General features: G+C 43.8%; 1 protein-coding gene across 1 annotated transcript in view; it reads right to left on the minus strand.

Moving 5' to 3' along the window:
* Positions 1 to 14,640, minus strand: part of myof (myoferlin) — a 116,225-nt gene that overhangs the window by 23,822 nt on the left and 77,763 nt on the right. The window contains 13 exon segments of the mRNA XM_084323490.1: positions 3,944 to 4,081; positions 5,343 to 5,490; positions 6,817 to 6,841; positions 6,844 to 6,986; positions 7,795 to 7,886; positions 8,170 to 8,186; positions 8,189 to 8,324; positions 10,685 to 10,813; positions 10,937 to 11,035; positions 11,161 to 11,172; positions 12,494 to 12,570; positions 13,298 to 13,463; positions 13,555 to 13,716. Of these exon segments, the coding sequence (XP_084179616.1) occupies positions 3,944 to 4,081; positions 5,343 to 5,490; positions 6,817 to 6,841; positions 6,844 to 6,986; positions 7,795 to 7,886; positions 8,170 to 8,186; positions 8,189 to 8,324; positions 10,685 to 10,813; positions 10,937 to 11,035; positions 11,161 to 11,172; positions 12,494 to 12,570; positions 13,298 to 13,463; positions 13,555 to 13,716 (1,344 nt within the window).

A 14,640-nucleotide genomic window follows, 5' to 3' on the forward strand; every position in this document is an offset into this window, starting at 1 on the left:
ATAACCCTACCAGAGAGAGAGACAGATAACCCTACCAGAGAGAGAGAGAGATAACCCTACCAGAGAGAGAGACAGATAACCCTACCAGAGAGAGAGAGATAACCCTACCAGAGAGAGAGAGAGACAGATAACCCTACCAGAGAGAGAGAGACAGATAACCCTACCAGAGAGAGACAGATAACCCTACCAGAGAGAGAGACAGATAACCCTACCAGAGAGAGAGACAGATAACCCTACCTGAGAGAGAGACGGATAACCCTACCAGAGAGAGAGACAGATAACCCTACCTGAGAGAGAGACAGATAACCCTACCAGAGAGAGAGACAGATAACCCTACCTGAGAGAGAGACAGATAACCCTACCAGAGAGGCAGATAACCCTACCAGAGAGAGAGACGGATAACCCTACCAGAGAGAGGCAGATAACCCTACCAGAGAGAGAGACAGATAACCCTACCAGAGAGGCAGATAACCCTACCAGAGAGAGAGACAGATAACCCTACCAGAGAGAGAGACAGATAACCCTACCAGAGAGAGAGACAGATAACCCTACCTGAGAGAGAGACAGATAACCCTACCAGAGAGGCAGATAACCCTACCAGAGAGAGAGACGGATAACCCTACCAGAGAGAGGCAGATAACCCTACCAGAGAGAGAGACAGATAACCCTACCAGAGAGAGGCAGATAACCCTACCAGAGAGAGAGACGGATAACCCTACCAGAGAGAGGCAGATAACCCTACCAGAGAGAGACAGATAACCCTACCAGAGAGAGACAGATAACCCTACCAGAGAGAGGCAGATAACCCTACCAGAGAGAGAGACAGATAACCCTACCAGAGAGAGAGAGACAGATAACCCTACCAGAGAGAGAGACAGATAACCCTACCAGAGAGAGAGACAGATAACCCTACCAGAGAGAGAGACAGATAACCCTACCAGAGAGAGAGACAGATAACCCTACCAGAGAGAGACAGATAACCCTACCAGAGAGAGAGACAGATAACCCTACCAGAGAGAGAGGCAGATAACCCTACCAGAGAGAGAGACAGATAACCCTACCAGAGAGAGAGAGACAGATAACCCTACCAGAGAGAGAGACAGATAACCCTACCAGAGAGAGACAGATAACCCTACCAGAGAGAGAGACAGATAACCCTACCAGAGAGAGAGAGACAGATAACCCTACCAGAGAGAGACAGATAACCCTACCAGAGAGAGACAGATAACCCTACCAGAGAGAGAGACAGATAACCCTACCAGAGAGAGAGACAGATAACCCTACCAGAGAGAGAGACAGATAACCCTACCAGAGAGAGAGAGACAGATAACCCTACCAGAGAGAGAGAGACAGATAACCCTACCAGAGAGAGAGACAGATAACCCTACCAGAGAGAGAGACAGATAACCCTACCAGAGAGAGAGAGACAGATAACCCTACCAGAGAGAGAGACAGATAACCCTACCAGAGAGAGAGACAGATAACCCTACCAGAGAGAGAGAGATAACCCTACCAGAGAGAGAGAGATAACCCTACCAGAGAGAGAGACAGATAACCCTACCAGAGAGAGACAGATAACCCTACCAGAGAGAGACAGATAACCCTACCAGAGAGAGAGACAGATAACCCTACCAGAGAGAGAGACAGATAACCCTACCAGAGAGAGAGACAGATAACCCTACCAGAGAGAGAGAGAGATAACCCTACCAGAGAGAGAGACAGATAACCCTACCAGAGAGAGAGACAGATAACCCTACCAGAGAGAGAGACAGATAACCCTACCAGAGAGAGAGAGATAACCCTACCAGAGAGAGAGAGACAGATAACCCTACCAGAGAGAGAGACAGATAACCCTACCAGAGAGAGAGAGATAACCCTACCAGAGAGAGAGACAGATAATTCTACCAGAGAGAGAGAGAGACAGATAACCCTACCAGAGAGAGAGACAGATAACCCTACCAGAGAGAGAGACAGATAACCCTACCAGAGAGAGAGAGAGACAGATAACCCTACCAGAGAGAGAGATAATCCTACCAGAGAGAGAGACAGATAACCCTACCAGAGAGAGAGACAGATAACCCTACCAGAGAGAGAGGCAGATAACCCTACCAGAGAGAGAGGCAGATAACCCTACCAGAGAGAGAGACAGATAACCCTACCAGAGAGAGAGAGACAGATAACCCTACCAGAGAGAGAGAGACAGATAACCCTACCAGAGAGAGAGAGACAGATAACCCTACCAGAGAGAGAGACAGATAACCCTACCAGAGAGAGAGAGACATAACCCTACCAGAGAGAGAGAGAGAGATAACCCTACCAGAGAGAGAGACAGATAACCCTACCAGAGAGAGAGAGACAGATAATCCTACCAGAGAGAGAGAGAGAGAGAGAGAGAGAGAGAGAGAGAGATAACCCTACCCGAGAGAGAGAGAGAGAGAGAGAGAGAGAGAGAGAGAGAGAGAGAGAGAGAGAGAGAGATAACCCTACCCGAGAGAGAGAGAGATAACCCTACCCGAGAGAGAGAGAGAGAGATAACCCTACCAGAGAGAGAGACAGATAACCCTACCAGAGAGAGAGAGACAGATAACCCTACCAGAGAGAGAGAGACAGATAACCCTACCAGCCCAATTAGGACCTGGCTCAAAATTCTAAATTCCGTAATAAATCCAATAATATTATATGGCAGTGAAGTGTGGGGTCCATTAACTAACCAAGATTTCCCAAAATGGGAAAAACACCCATTAGAAGTACTGCATGCAGAATTGTGCAAAAACCTACTTAAGGTCCACAGACACACTGCCAATAATGCATGCAGGGCAGAACTCGGCCAATACCCCCTAATCATTCAAATTCAAAAGCGAGCCATACAATTTTACACACACCTCCAATCAAGTAACCCCCACTCCTACCACTACAAAGCCCTTCAGAGCCAAGAGATGAACCCAGATAAGAGTCCCCTCTGCCAGCTAGTCAGAAATCTCTGCCCACAAATGCCTCAGGACAGATACCAAAAAATCTGGCCCAACCAAATAACCTCAAAACAAAAAGAAAACTATATAGAATTTTGGAACAAATCAACCAAATCTCAAAGTAAATTAGAATTCTATTTGACCCTAAACAGAGAGTACATGGTGGCAGAATACCTGACTACCGTGAGTGAGATAAAATTAAGAAAAACATTGACACGGTACAGACTGTGTGGACACAGTCTAGCCATAGAAACAGGCCGTTACAGGCAAAACTGGCTGCCCAGAGAGGCCAGGCTGTGTTCACTTTGCCATCAGGGGGACATTGAGACAGAACTTCACTTCCTGCTATACTGTGAGAAATACAAGGACCTAAGAGAAGTCTTCTTTGACAAAATAAACAAAATTGATGCACAGTTTATCCACCTCCCTGATCACCAAAAGCTACTATACATGTGTGGAGAGAAAAGTCAGTGTACAGCATTAGCTGCAAAATATGTAGACGGTTGTCACAAAATAAGAGAACAAGCCCTGTAAAATGTATCTGAATGGCCACACTTGAAAAATGACTACCCGATCGAGTGACCATTTTGTAAATTAATATGTTTCTTGTTGATTGTCCTTACTGTTATTACTAATGTTATGATATTTTATTGCTTAATATATATGTTATTGTTTTCTATGTTGAACTTGCTTTGGCAATAAGTATGTTAATATTTCATGCCAATAAAGCCTATTTGAATTGAATTGAATTGAGAGAGAGAGAGAGAGAGAGAGATAACCCTACCCGAGAGAGAGAGAGAGATAACCCTACCCGAGAGAGAGAGAGAGAGAGAGAGAGAGAGAGAGAGAGAGAGAGAGAGAGAGAGAGAGAGAGATAACCCTACCCGAGAGAGAGAGAGAGAGAGAACCCTACCCAAGAGACAGAGAGAGAGAGAGAGAGAGAGAGACAGAGACAGAGAGAGAGAGAGACCTACCTGAGAGAGCGTGGGCTGGAAGCTGCTGAAGAGGGTTCTCGTCTCCACGTGTTCAGGGACCAGCCCCTGGGTTCTGAGCACGTGCAGACTGATGCGCTCTCGGGCGGGGCCCAGGTGCTGATGGACCTCCCTGTCGCCCTCTTGAGTAGGAAAAACACATTACACCTCAAGTTATATTCCTTAAAGAAATGATAGCTGTAATAATAACATGTTGATATGATGTGGGTTTGAAAGAATCAGTGTTATTTTAATGAAATAATGGTAAGTAACTAAATGAACCCATTGACATAATAATTACATTAACACTTTGAGTGCCAGGGACGCGATTTGTCGTTAGTTCATGCCGCCAGTTGAGTGCCACCAACGACATATAGCGTTTGTTTGTCGTATTTTTTTTCATTAGCGATTTGAATTCATATTTCATCAATCGAGCCTCACGCTAGTGTTGCAGACTCTCTGAGCTCAATTGGGAAAATACCGCCCCCTATCGTCTCTCCCTGTGTAACTGCATCCCATTGGTTTAGACTGATGGGGGGGGGGGGGGGGGGGGTCCAGCCTACTCATGTTACTTCTCCGGCGAGGCATCTGAGATCGCCGACCCTCAGAACAGCGTGGATTATGTATTTCCAGTACCCAACGCTGAATCAATAAACACGATCGATATTTGGAATGGTGATCAGGAATTGGAAAAATCTTTTTGGATAACATCTGATCTGAGGAAAGCAATTTATTTTACCAGTCTTGGGATAATCGTGTGTGTGTGTCTGTGTGTGCGTGCTGATCAGGAAATGAGAATATATTTTTCAGATCGCTTCTATAGCATGCATAAATAGTACACATATACTATCGATAATCTAGCGTTTATTTGAAAACGATTCATAAATAGGCCGAAAAATGACAGTTTTTTGTGTATGCCAGAATATTCCAGTAAAGGGCGATTATCACGGAATCTATATATTTTCCTGAAAAACTAGGGCTTTTCAAAATGCTATAAAACGGAAATGAACCGATTAAAAAACAATCCGTCTAGACAATGTTGACTGCAAACAAGTCATTGATAAACAACGAATTTAAGACAGAGATTATGCGTTCACAACGCTATCATTGAAGTGGGTGGTGGCATCCAACAATAAATAGTGCACGCCACGCTGGCAATCAAAGTGTTAATAGCTGTATATCAAAGATATGGACACACACACAGGGCTCATTACAACAGTACTGAAGGATAATTATCTCTCATTTTAAGTCTGTTGGAAATGTTTTATTTTTATGTTATATGTCTTGTCATTATTATTATTATTGTTGATGTCATGTGATTTGTGTTATGTCATAAAAAAGAAATTGAATAAAAATCGGATAAAAAAAGAAAACAGTTTTGAATAATCCCATGTGTCATTACCAATTGAGCCAGGGTGTAGTCTTTGCCGTTGAAGGTGAGCGTGGTGCCGTTGTCCTCCGTCCTGGCTTTGGACAGGCCTCTGAGACGGGCCAGGTTCTCCAGGATCTGAGATGGCTTCATCTGGTCCCTCCACTGGTTCAGACCAGAACTGGATCCAACAGAGACAAGACACATTATTTCTGGATCTAAACTACAGATTTATTTTATTCTACCTTAGTTGTCTGTTAATGTTGATGCACCAAACGACCAAAACAAATTCCTTGTATGTGCAAACTTACTTGGCAATAAAGACCTTTCGGATTTCTGATTCAGATTTCTAGGGGACCGGGTTTTCTTTGTCTTTGATGTGTTGATGTTGATGTTATGATTGCTAACTTTGAAAAAGGAAAATTAAATATCCCCCCAAAAATATAAATTCTTTAACCTATGTGACAGACTTTTCTTTCATACTTGAAGCTGGGGCGGTGAGATCAGATTACAAGTAGGGGATGTCCCGATAAAAAATGTTTGCTCCCGATCCGATCATGTGATTTTTTCCCCCGATCCGATCAATTTTTTTTTTTTTTTTTTTTTTTTTTTAATATTCTTTTTTTTTTATCCCAATTTCTCACATTACATTCACCCTGAATGTTGACGTTATCCAGGTGAAAAGTTAACTTCATTCAAGCGAGGCCTTGCAATCCTTGACATAAATCATTTGATGTATAATTAAATCAAAGGAAATGAGTTTGTTTTGGCAAAATTCTTCTGCTCTGTGTGACAATAAATATATGAATGATGATATGCAATTAAAACCAAACTAAGGCCTCAATATGAGTTAAGACGTGAACATGCTCATGTTTGTTGAATAAAAAAAAATTAAAAAAAGTTAAAAAAAAGATACATTTTTTTGCCGATCCCGATCTTCGGAAAATCACGTGATCGGCCCCCGATCCCGATCACGTGATTGGATCGGGAGATCCCTAATTACAAGGTATTCTTTGACCATTTGGAGTCACAAGTCACGTGGAATAGGCGTGTCATTTAGCGGTCCAGCCTGCGGGGTCCTCGCTGCAGGCCCAACACAATGAGGAGCATCTACAGTATGTTCAACCGCTAAATGACTTCACCTACGTAATTGCATGCGGCCGGGTCTACGCGGTCCTCATTCCAAATTATTAAAAATCTCGTTCACACCTCCAATAGTGTGCACTTGGAGAGAAGGCCTCAGAAATGCAAAACGCATCTCGCCTTTCTCGTTTATTTCTCGTCTAGTTTATTTGACAAAAAGCATGAAAAAAATTACTTGCATTTAGTGTCAAAGATAACATGATCAAGTCCAGGACTTATTTCCATCATGGTCCTTGCCGTTACTGGGACAATATAGCTGGTTGGATACCAACCTTCTTTTCGTTCGTACTGTACTTGTGCTGTATAATGACAATACATTTTAATCTAATCTAATGTTAAATCTTTGAAGGCAGCGCGTCCTCACATGCAGTAGGTCTGTGGCAAGCCGCGTAGGAGTTGTAGCGGGACAGGAAGCGGTTCTCCAGGTCGATCACCGTCTCGCCCACCTTCTCGTCACGGGTGAGGAGGTCGTAGTCATACACAGAGATCTTCAGGTCCTTGTCCTGGGGCAGGAAGCACGTCATCTCAAACATCCTGTCCAGAGCGAAATAGAACGAAGAGCATCCGTTGAGTGTGATGATGATGTGTCTTATATATATGCCTATCACTCTGCCCTCAGATTCATCACTAATGATAGATACGATACTAATCACTGTGTCCTTTATGTTTATGAGAAGGTTGGTTGGTCCTCTCTGACAGAGAGGCGCAACAAACACTGGTATTTGTTCATTCTTAAGGCCCTTATTGGTAAGCTACCTCCTTATACTACATTATTGGAATGGAATTTTTGGAACCTATGGACTGGCTGGTCCTTAAGGTCCCTCGAGTTTGCTCGGAACATAGTAAATCTGCATTTTGTTATAGCTCATGGAATTAACTGGTGGTTCTCCCCTCTGTTGCAGAGTTAAAACCTTGACCTCCGACCTTTGTCAATCAAGTTGTATGTGTTGTAATTGGGGGACATCTTGTTGTCGGTCTGAAGTGATATTTGGGGGGAAATGACAATAGCTACTCATCGCCGTTTGGACAGATGCTGATGTTTTCAGATCAACAAGCCGTTCAGAATTATTGCTCGTTTGTGATGTCACAAGAGGGACACAAGCAATAAATGAGCTTTGATTAATCAATGAGCTGTGCTTCTTGGAGCCAGGAACACTGCCAGACAGGAAGGCGTTTGCTACAGCCACCAGAAACACTGATCAGTATGGAGGCAAAAGAGATACTGTTTTTCTTCGCAAAGAAAATAAACATTAAATGTTCCACAGATTCAAGAAAGTCAAATTGTTGCATCAGTGTTTCACTCAAAATCATCCGTCCATCTATCCGTCCATACATCCATCACCTTCCAAACACAGGGTTGGTGCTGTTAGGGATGTAATTGTCTCTGTCCTCAATGGTCGTCTTTCCCACTGACATCTTTATGTACGGGTCACACTGTGGAGAGAGAAAGAGAGATCAAATTCAAACAAAGGTTCTGTGACTGTGTGTCTGTGTGTGTCCGTCTCCTTGTTTTCCTACCATTGCCGGGATTGTGTCTGTCGTTGTGAGGACATTAGCTGGACCCCACAAGGTAAAGGAACTATTTTAGGGTTAGGGTTATGATGAGCGTTACGCATGTATTGTTATGGTTAAGGTTTGGTTAAGTTGGTTAGGTGTTGAAGTCTATGGAATGTCCCCACAATGCATGAAAACATGGCCGTGTGTGTGTCCCCCATACCTTGCCGTTGTTGTCTTTGGCTGCAGGTCGATGGCTCTGACCACGTACACCCTGACCAGACATTCCTGAGGCCCACTCTCTGGCAGCTCTCTGAACTGACGGGGTGGGGGGGCAACACCTGGGTCGTCTGGCAGGGGATACACCTTGAATGAACCCTGCGCACACATACACACCAGGGTTTAAAGCCTCAATCAAAAACATCCCCATTACCATTTCTACCCGTTTGTTCACATTTGATCACTGATTGGTCATTTAAAAGATCATTTACACTATGTCAAAACTCTTATGTCTCTATAAGTCCTCAGACATGCCTATATATAAATTATATGTGAACGAATATGTATCAAATCACATCCATCTTTTCAATGCTAGCTAATTAAATATCAGACTTGTGAAAATATAATTCCTATACAACATACTGCATAGTATAATGACTGTCTGAACGCTATAGTGGTGTGAATGTGAGTGAAGAGCAGGTACCGGTACCTCTACCTTGAATGAATGAATGAATGACCTTTATTTATATAGCACCCTTCACAGCACGAATGCACAGGGTGCTTTACACTACAGCTTAATATAAAAACACAATAAAAACAAAATCAGAAATAAATGACAACAACAACAAACAGCAGTTAAAAACAGTGAAACCAGATAGAAAAAGTAGAATAAAAGAATTTGGATAAAATCATGAGTCACTAATTAAAACAAAAACTATAAAACAGACAAGAAAAAAAAGTGCCTATGCATGACCAAAAGCCTGTCTGAACAAATGCGTTTTTAATTGTTTTTTAAAAGAGTTCTCAGAGGGGGCAATTCGCAGGTCCAGGGGGAGAGCATTCCAGAGCCTTGGTGCTGTCACCTGGAAGGCTCGATCACCCCTTGTTTTAAGCCTGGACCTGGGGACCACCAGGAGGTGCTGATCGGCAGATCTGAGTGAGCGGGTGTTGGTGTAGGGATGGATGAGTTCAGTGATGTAGATGGGGGCCTGACCGTGAAGTGCTCTGAAAGTGAAAGTGAGGACTTTGAAGTGAATTCTATAGTGTACCGGGAGCCAGTGCAGGGATACCAGAATGGGAGTGATGTGGCATGATTTTTTTGACCTTGTGAGTAGCCTGGCTGCAGCATTTTGGACCATTTGTAATTTATCTGTGGATGATTTGGTGAGACAGGTGAAAAGTGAGTTGCAGTAGTCAAGCCTAGAGGAAATAAAAGCATGCACGGACAGTTCTAGTTCAGAGTGAGATATGATGGTGCGTAGTTTTGCAATGTTTCTGAGGTGAAAGAAGCAGGTGCGTGTGAGTGTTTTGACATGCTTGTCTAGGTTGAACTCCCCCCCACAGTGAAGTGCAGGTAACTGTACCTTGAACTCTCCCCCCACAGTGAAGAGCAGGTACCTCTACCTTGAACTCCCCCCCCCCCCCCCCCCACAGTGAAGAGCGGGTAACTGTACCTTGAACCCCCCCCCCCCACAGTGAAGAGCAGGTAACTGTACCTTGAACTCTCCCCCTACAGTGAAGAGCAGGTAACTGTACCTTGAACTCTCCCCCCCCCCCCCCACAGTGAAGAGCAGGTAACTGTACCTTGAACCCCCCCCCCCCCCACAGTGAAGAGCAGGTAACTGTACCTTGAACCCCCCCCCGCAGTGAAGAGCAGGTAACTGTACCTTGAACTCTCCCCCCCCCCACAGTGAAGTGCAGGTAACTGTACCATGAACTCTCCCCCCACAGTGAAGAGCAGGTAACTGTACCTTGAACTCTCCCCCCACAGTGAAGAGCAGGTAACTGTACCTTGAACTCTCCCCCCACAGTGAAGAGCAGGTAACTGTACCTTGAACTCTCCCCCCACAGTGAAGAGCAGGTAACTGTACCATGAACTCTCCCCCCACAGTGAAGAGCAGGTAACTGTACCTTGAACTCTCCCCCCACAGTGAAGAGCAGGTAACTGTACCTTGAACTCTCCCCCCACAGTGAAGAGCAGGTAACTGTACCTTGAACTCTCCCCCCACAGTGAAGAGCAGGTAACTGTACCTTGAACTCTCCCCCCACAGTGAAGAGCAGGTAACTGTACCTTGAACTCTCCCCCCACAGTGAAGAGCAGGTAACTGTACCTTGAACTCTCCCCCCACAGTGAAGAGCAGGTAACTGTACCTTGAACTCTCCCCCCACAGTGAAGAGCAGGTAACTGTACCTTGAACTCTCCCCCCACAGTGAAGAGCAGGTAACTGTAACTTGAACTCTCCCCCCACAGTGAAGAGCAGGTAACTGTACCTTGAACTCTCCCCCCACAGTGAAGAGCAGGTAACTGTACCTTGAACCCCCCCCCCCCCCCCCCACAGTGAAGTTCAGGTAACTGTACCTTGAACTCTCCCCCCACAGTGACGTTCAGGTAACTGTACCTTGAACTCTCCCCCCACAGTGACGTTCAGGTAACTGTACCTTGAACTCTCCCCCCACAGTGAAGTTCAGGTAACTGTACCTTGAACTCTCCCCCCACAGTGACGTTCAGGTAACTGTACCTTGAACTCTCCCACCACAGAAGGGTCGTCGTCTCCGTTCTCATTCTTGCCTCGCAGCAGCTTGAATGTGCAGCAGAAGTCAGTCAGCCCTTTGAACTCTGGGATATCCTCCAGTTCCTTATCAAACACCTGTGGGGTTGATGCATGAACATTGTAACATAACTTTGTTTTCAGACCAGTAACAACGAGGATATGATGCAACAGAAGTGATTAAAACTGCCTGGTAAGTTATTCAACATAAAGATAGTTTACCTTCAAGGAGTCATATCCCTTCTTCAGGTAAGGACCACATTTCTCCGGGTCTCCGATGGAGGCGTAGAATTTGCTCCACCAATCAATGGTCTCTTTTTCCTGGGACATAAAGATTTGAGTGTCATCGTTTTGCTTTTGTTCACTTGCACATAATAAATCGATTAAACAATTGTAAATATCGTAATTGGCATTTTATATACGTTTTCATGATAAATAAGTCTCACCTTCTCTACATGCTTTGGGGAGAGGGAGAATGTGATGCCGTGGAAAACCGATAAAGATAAAAAAGTCAAGTACATAAACACAGACAAAATAGCACCGACAGGAATGTGAATGCAGGTATGATTAAGGATTTTCTTCAATAAACTTTATAAAACCACAGGGTTCTTACACGTTTTTCCATTTCAGAATTCCATATTTTCCCCAGTTTCTTTACTGGATTGGAAGATTTTGCTATGCCGACAGTGGCTGGGCAACCAGGCCAAATCAGTCCACAGCTGAAGAGTCTTCATCATCTGAAGTCATCGTTGGTGAACGACGACACAATACGGGCAGCGATTTATGAATCAGATTCAGGACTCGAGTAACCCCCATCTCAATGCCTCACCGGACATTTTATGCAATTCCCAAATTATCAAATTCATTTTCCATACAATTCCAGCCTTTCCAAACTCGTGTAAGAACCCTAAGGACAGTCAATCTTGTGAATTGTGGATTGATTCATTAATTGATCACCAAATGCGATTCTGTGATTTTAAAACATCTGTGACGTAAAATCTTTGGTAGAATTATAATCACTACGTCCGTAACAGAAACACTGCACCTGGCTAATCATCAGCATATTTGGAAACCACAGAACTTGAATTGGACAGAGATGGCATTCCATTGCTCGCCATGGACGTTTGGCTAATGCAGCAGAAAAGGTCAATTGTTATAGTTGTGCAATACAGATGTAAATTGCATCACTGCATGAGAGAAACCTGTACTGGAGGTACACATTAACAGTGTTAACAGAACTGCGTCCCCGTTCTTGCCAATTCAAATTCTAGGCTTGTGATCAAGCAATGTCAATTTGATGAAGTTAGTGTTTAGTGAGCTGTGAGCCACTCTGGTGTTATTGGTGCCCAGACCAGTGGATTAGAAAGCTATAGTAGGGAACCATACATACAAAGTGGGATGGCTTGGATGCCATTTTGTCGAGAGCAGTTGACATACTGTACATAAACTGCAAGCCAGAGCGACAGGGTGTCAAATTTGATTAGTGTGTAAATTCTGTCTGATTAACAGATTATACAGAGCTATGCAGGTATGATAAATCAAAGAGCGCTTCAATGATAGCAGTTAAGTGATTATTATTACAACTGATTACTGATTATTATAGCCTGTAAGAGACGACTATTATTTAAGTAAGATTTGAGACACATCTTTTTTTTAGATTAGATTCAAGTAACTTTTTGACTACCTTATTTAAAAATCAAAATGGTATACGATTAGTTATTAGTTACTGTATTATCAACATCAGTAGTTAGTAATTTAGAAGAGATGAAAGGGGTTTACCTGGGCCTCCAGCAGGGGTGACCTCTCCCCCATGTGGATTGAAATGTCCCTCGAAGGAGACGCCATCATCAGAGCCACTGGCAAAGGATTGATTGAAAACTTTATTAACAGATTGCAGTGTGTCCATGCATATACGAGATTGTGTGTGCATTGCTGATGTGTATTTGTTTGCACTGTGTGACGCAGCCAAAAGCAAGATGATGTTTTAAGCTGCTGAACTATAGATAACTGGATCGGACCAGTTGACACCCAGGATAGGGGTGTCGAGCACCTGGCTTTTCATTTTTGGTAGCTTTGTGTCCATTGACCATATTCAACAGGGTAGAAAGGTCAAGGTCAGATCTATTTATATAGCACATTTAAAAACAACCAAGGTTGACCAAAGTGCTGCACAATACAACGTACAAAAGTAATGTAAATACAATACTAATGGTGCACAATTTACACAAACAGAAATGGAAACATAAAACACACAAATAACAATACAAATACAGCAGAAGAAAAAATACAATATAAAATGCACAGTCAGAATAGAAGCACGGATGCACGAAATTAACCCAACCTGAGCATTGACATACAGTAGGAGCAAAATAGCCACCGTGTGAATATGGTCAACAGGCTTTCAGATGTCCAGGTTGGCTATATTTCAGTATCGGCAGCCACACGGTGTGGAGGAGACGTATTATTATTATTATTGTTTTCAAGTCTGAGTATACATGTTCAAGTACATCTGCAGACAGACTGTAACACAGAGATGTCATTAGGGGTGAGTGTGTGGATGTGTGTGTGCAGACAGCGTCTTACTTTTGGAAGACATGGCTCCCTCTGCGGTGATGATGTAGGGGTCACACCTGAACTGCTCCAGCGCGGTGATGGTGCACTGGCCGACCACCGGCTTCCTGCCGAACGGACGGTGGTCGATGACCTTCAGGACGATGGGAGGGGTGTACATCTCATCCTTAGGGAGCAGCTGGACACACAAGAGGACAGATGAGATTAAGAGACCATCAGAAGGAGAGGAGATCTCCCCCCTCTCCCTCCCTCCACCCCTCTCTCATTACCACTTTGAGGAAGAGGACGGAGCCGGGGAAGTTCGGGCTCTTCCTCATGTTCTTAATGACGGCAGACTCCACCCTCTGCCCTCCGCACTCCACCACCAGGCTGGGGGAGGTCACGGTGGCCAGCTGGTAGGTCGACATGTTCCGCAGGCCCCACGCCAGGATCTGGACACACACACAGTGAGAAGAGCGGACATGGGCGGTACAGTGATACTGAATGAATGAAAACATTTATTTTTGAACATGTATTCTTCATATTCCTCCAAACAAATCACGATATCTAGCTCCGTCAAACAGAACAATCATAACAACAAATTTTTTTTTAATGTAAAAACAATTAAAAAAATTCAAAAAAAGGAATTATAAACAAAAAGTCAAGAGCAATGTATTTAGTTAGCATACATGTCCAAAAAATTTGTAGAGGGAAGCTAAGCTTATTGATCCCTACCCCCTTACATTTGTTCTTCCATTAATTTTACTAGTTATAACATAATTTAGTATAATACAATATAGAATATACTTTTTGTTACGAAGGATCAGATTAAACCGAATATATATATTTACTACTTGATATATATTGCATAATATTTGTATATCGTCTGATATCCCTTGTGTATTCTTTGTACATATACACGGAATATCCCTTTACCTAGTACAGACCATAATATTTCGTTCTCCTATTGGACAGCGGTCCCTTAGGCGCCACTGCCATACCCCCAAGGTCTAGTTCAAAGTCACCGCCAAAGACATGCCTGGACATGAACGGCTCTGCGCAAGAATACGAGACAGGAATAAGGCTGGTACTAGTTTGTTCACCTAACGTATAAATACGGCGCAGGTGAATACAGAAGTTAGTTAACCTAGTTCGAGTTACCCAAGTGAAGCCTCACCCACGATACAACGTGCGGTGAAGTAAGGCCTGTTTTGGCCCCAAATAGAGCATTGAGACCGCGTGAGAAATTGATAGCTGAAGTATCAGAGTTTAACGCTGTACCGTCGAGTTCGACCTATTCTATTAATTCAGTAATAGTCTATTTATGTATAGTGTATCGTGCGGCTACCGTTCTACAGTGACCAGCATTACCAACG

The sequence above is a fragment of the Notolepis coatsorum genome (assembly GCF_963971535.1).
Source record: "Notolepis coatsorum genome assembly, chromosome: 10".
Lineage (NCBI taxonomy): Eukaryota > Metazoa > Chordata > Actinopteri > Aulopiformes > Paralepididae > Notolepis > Notolepis coatsorum.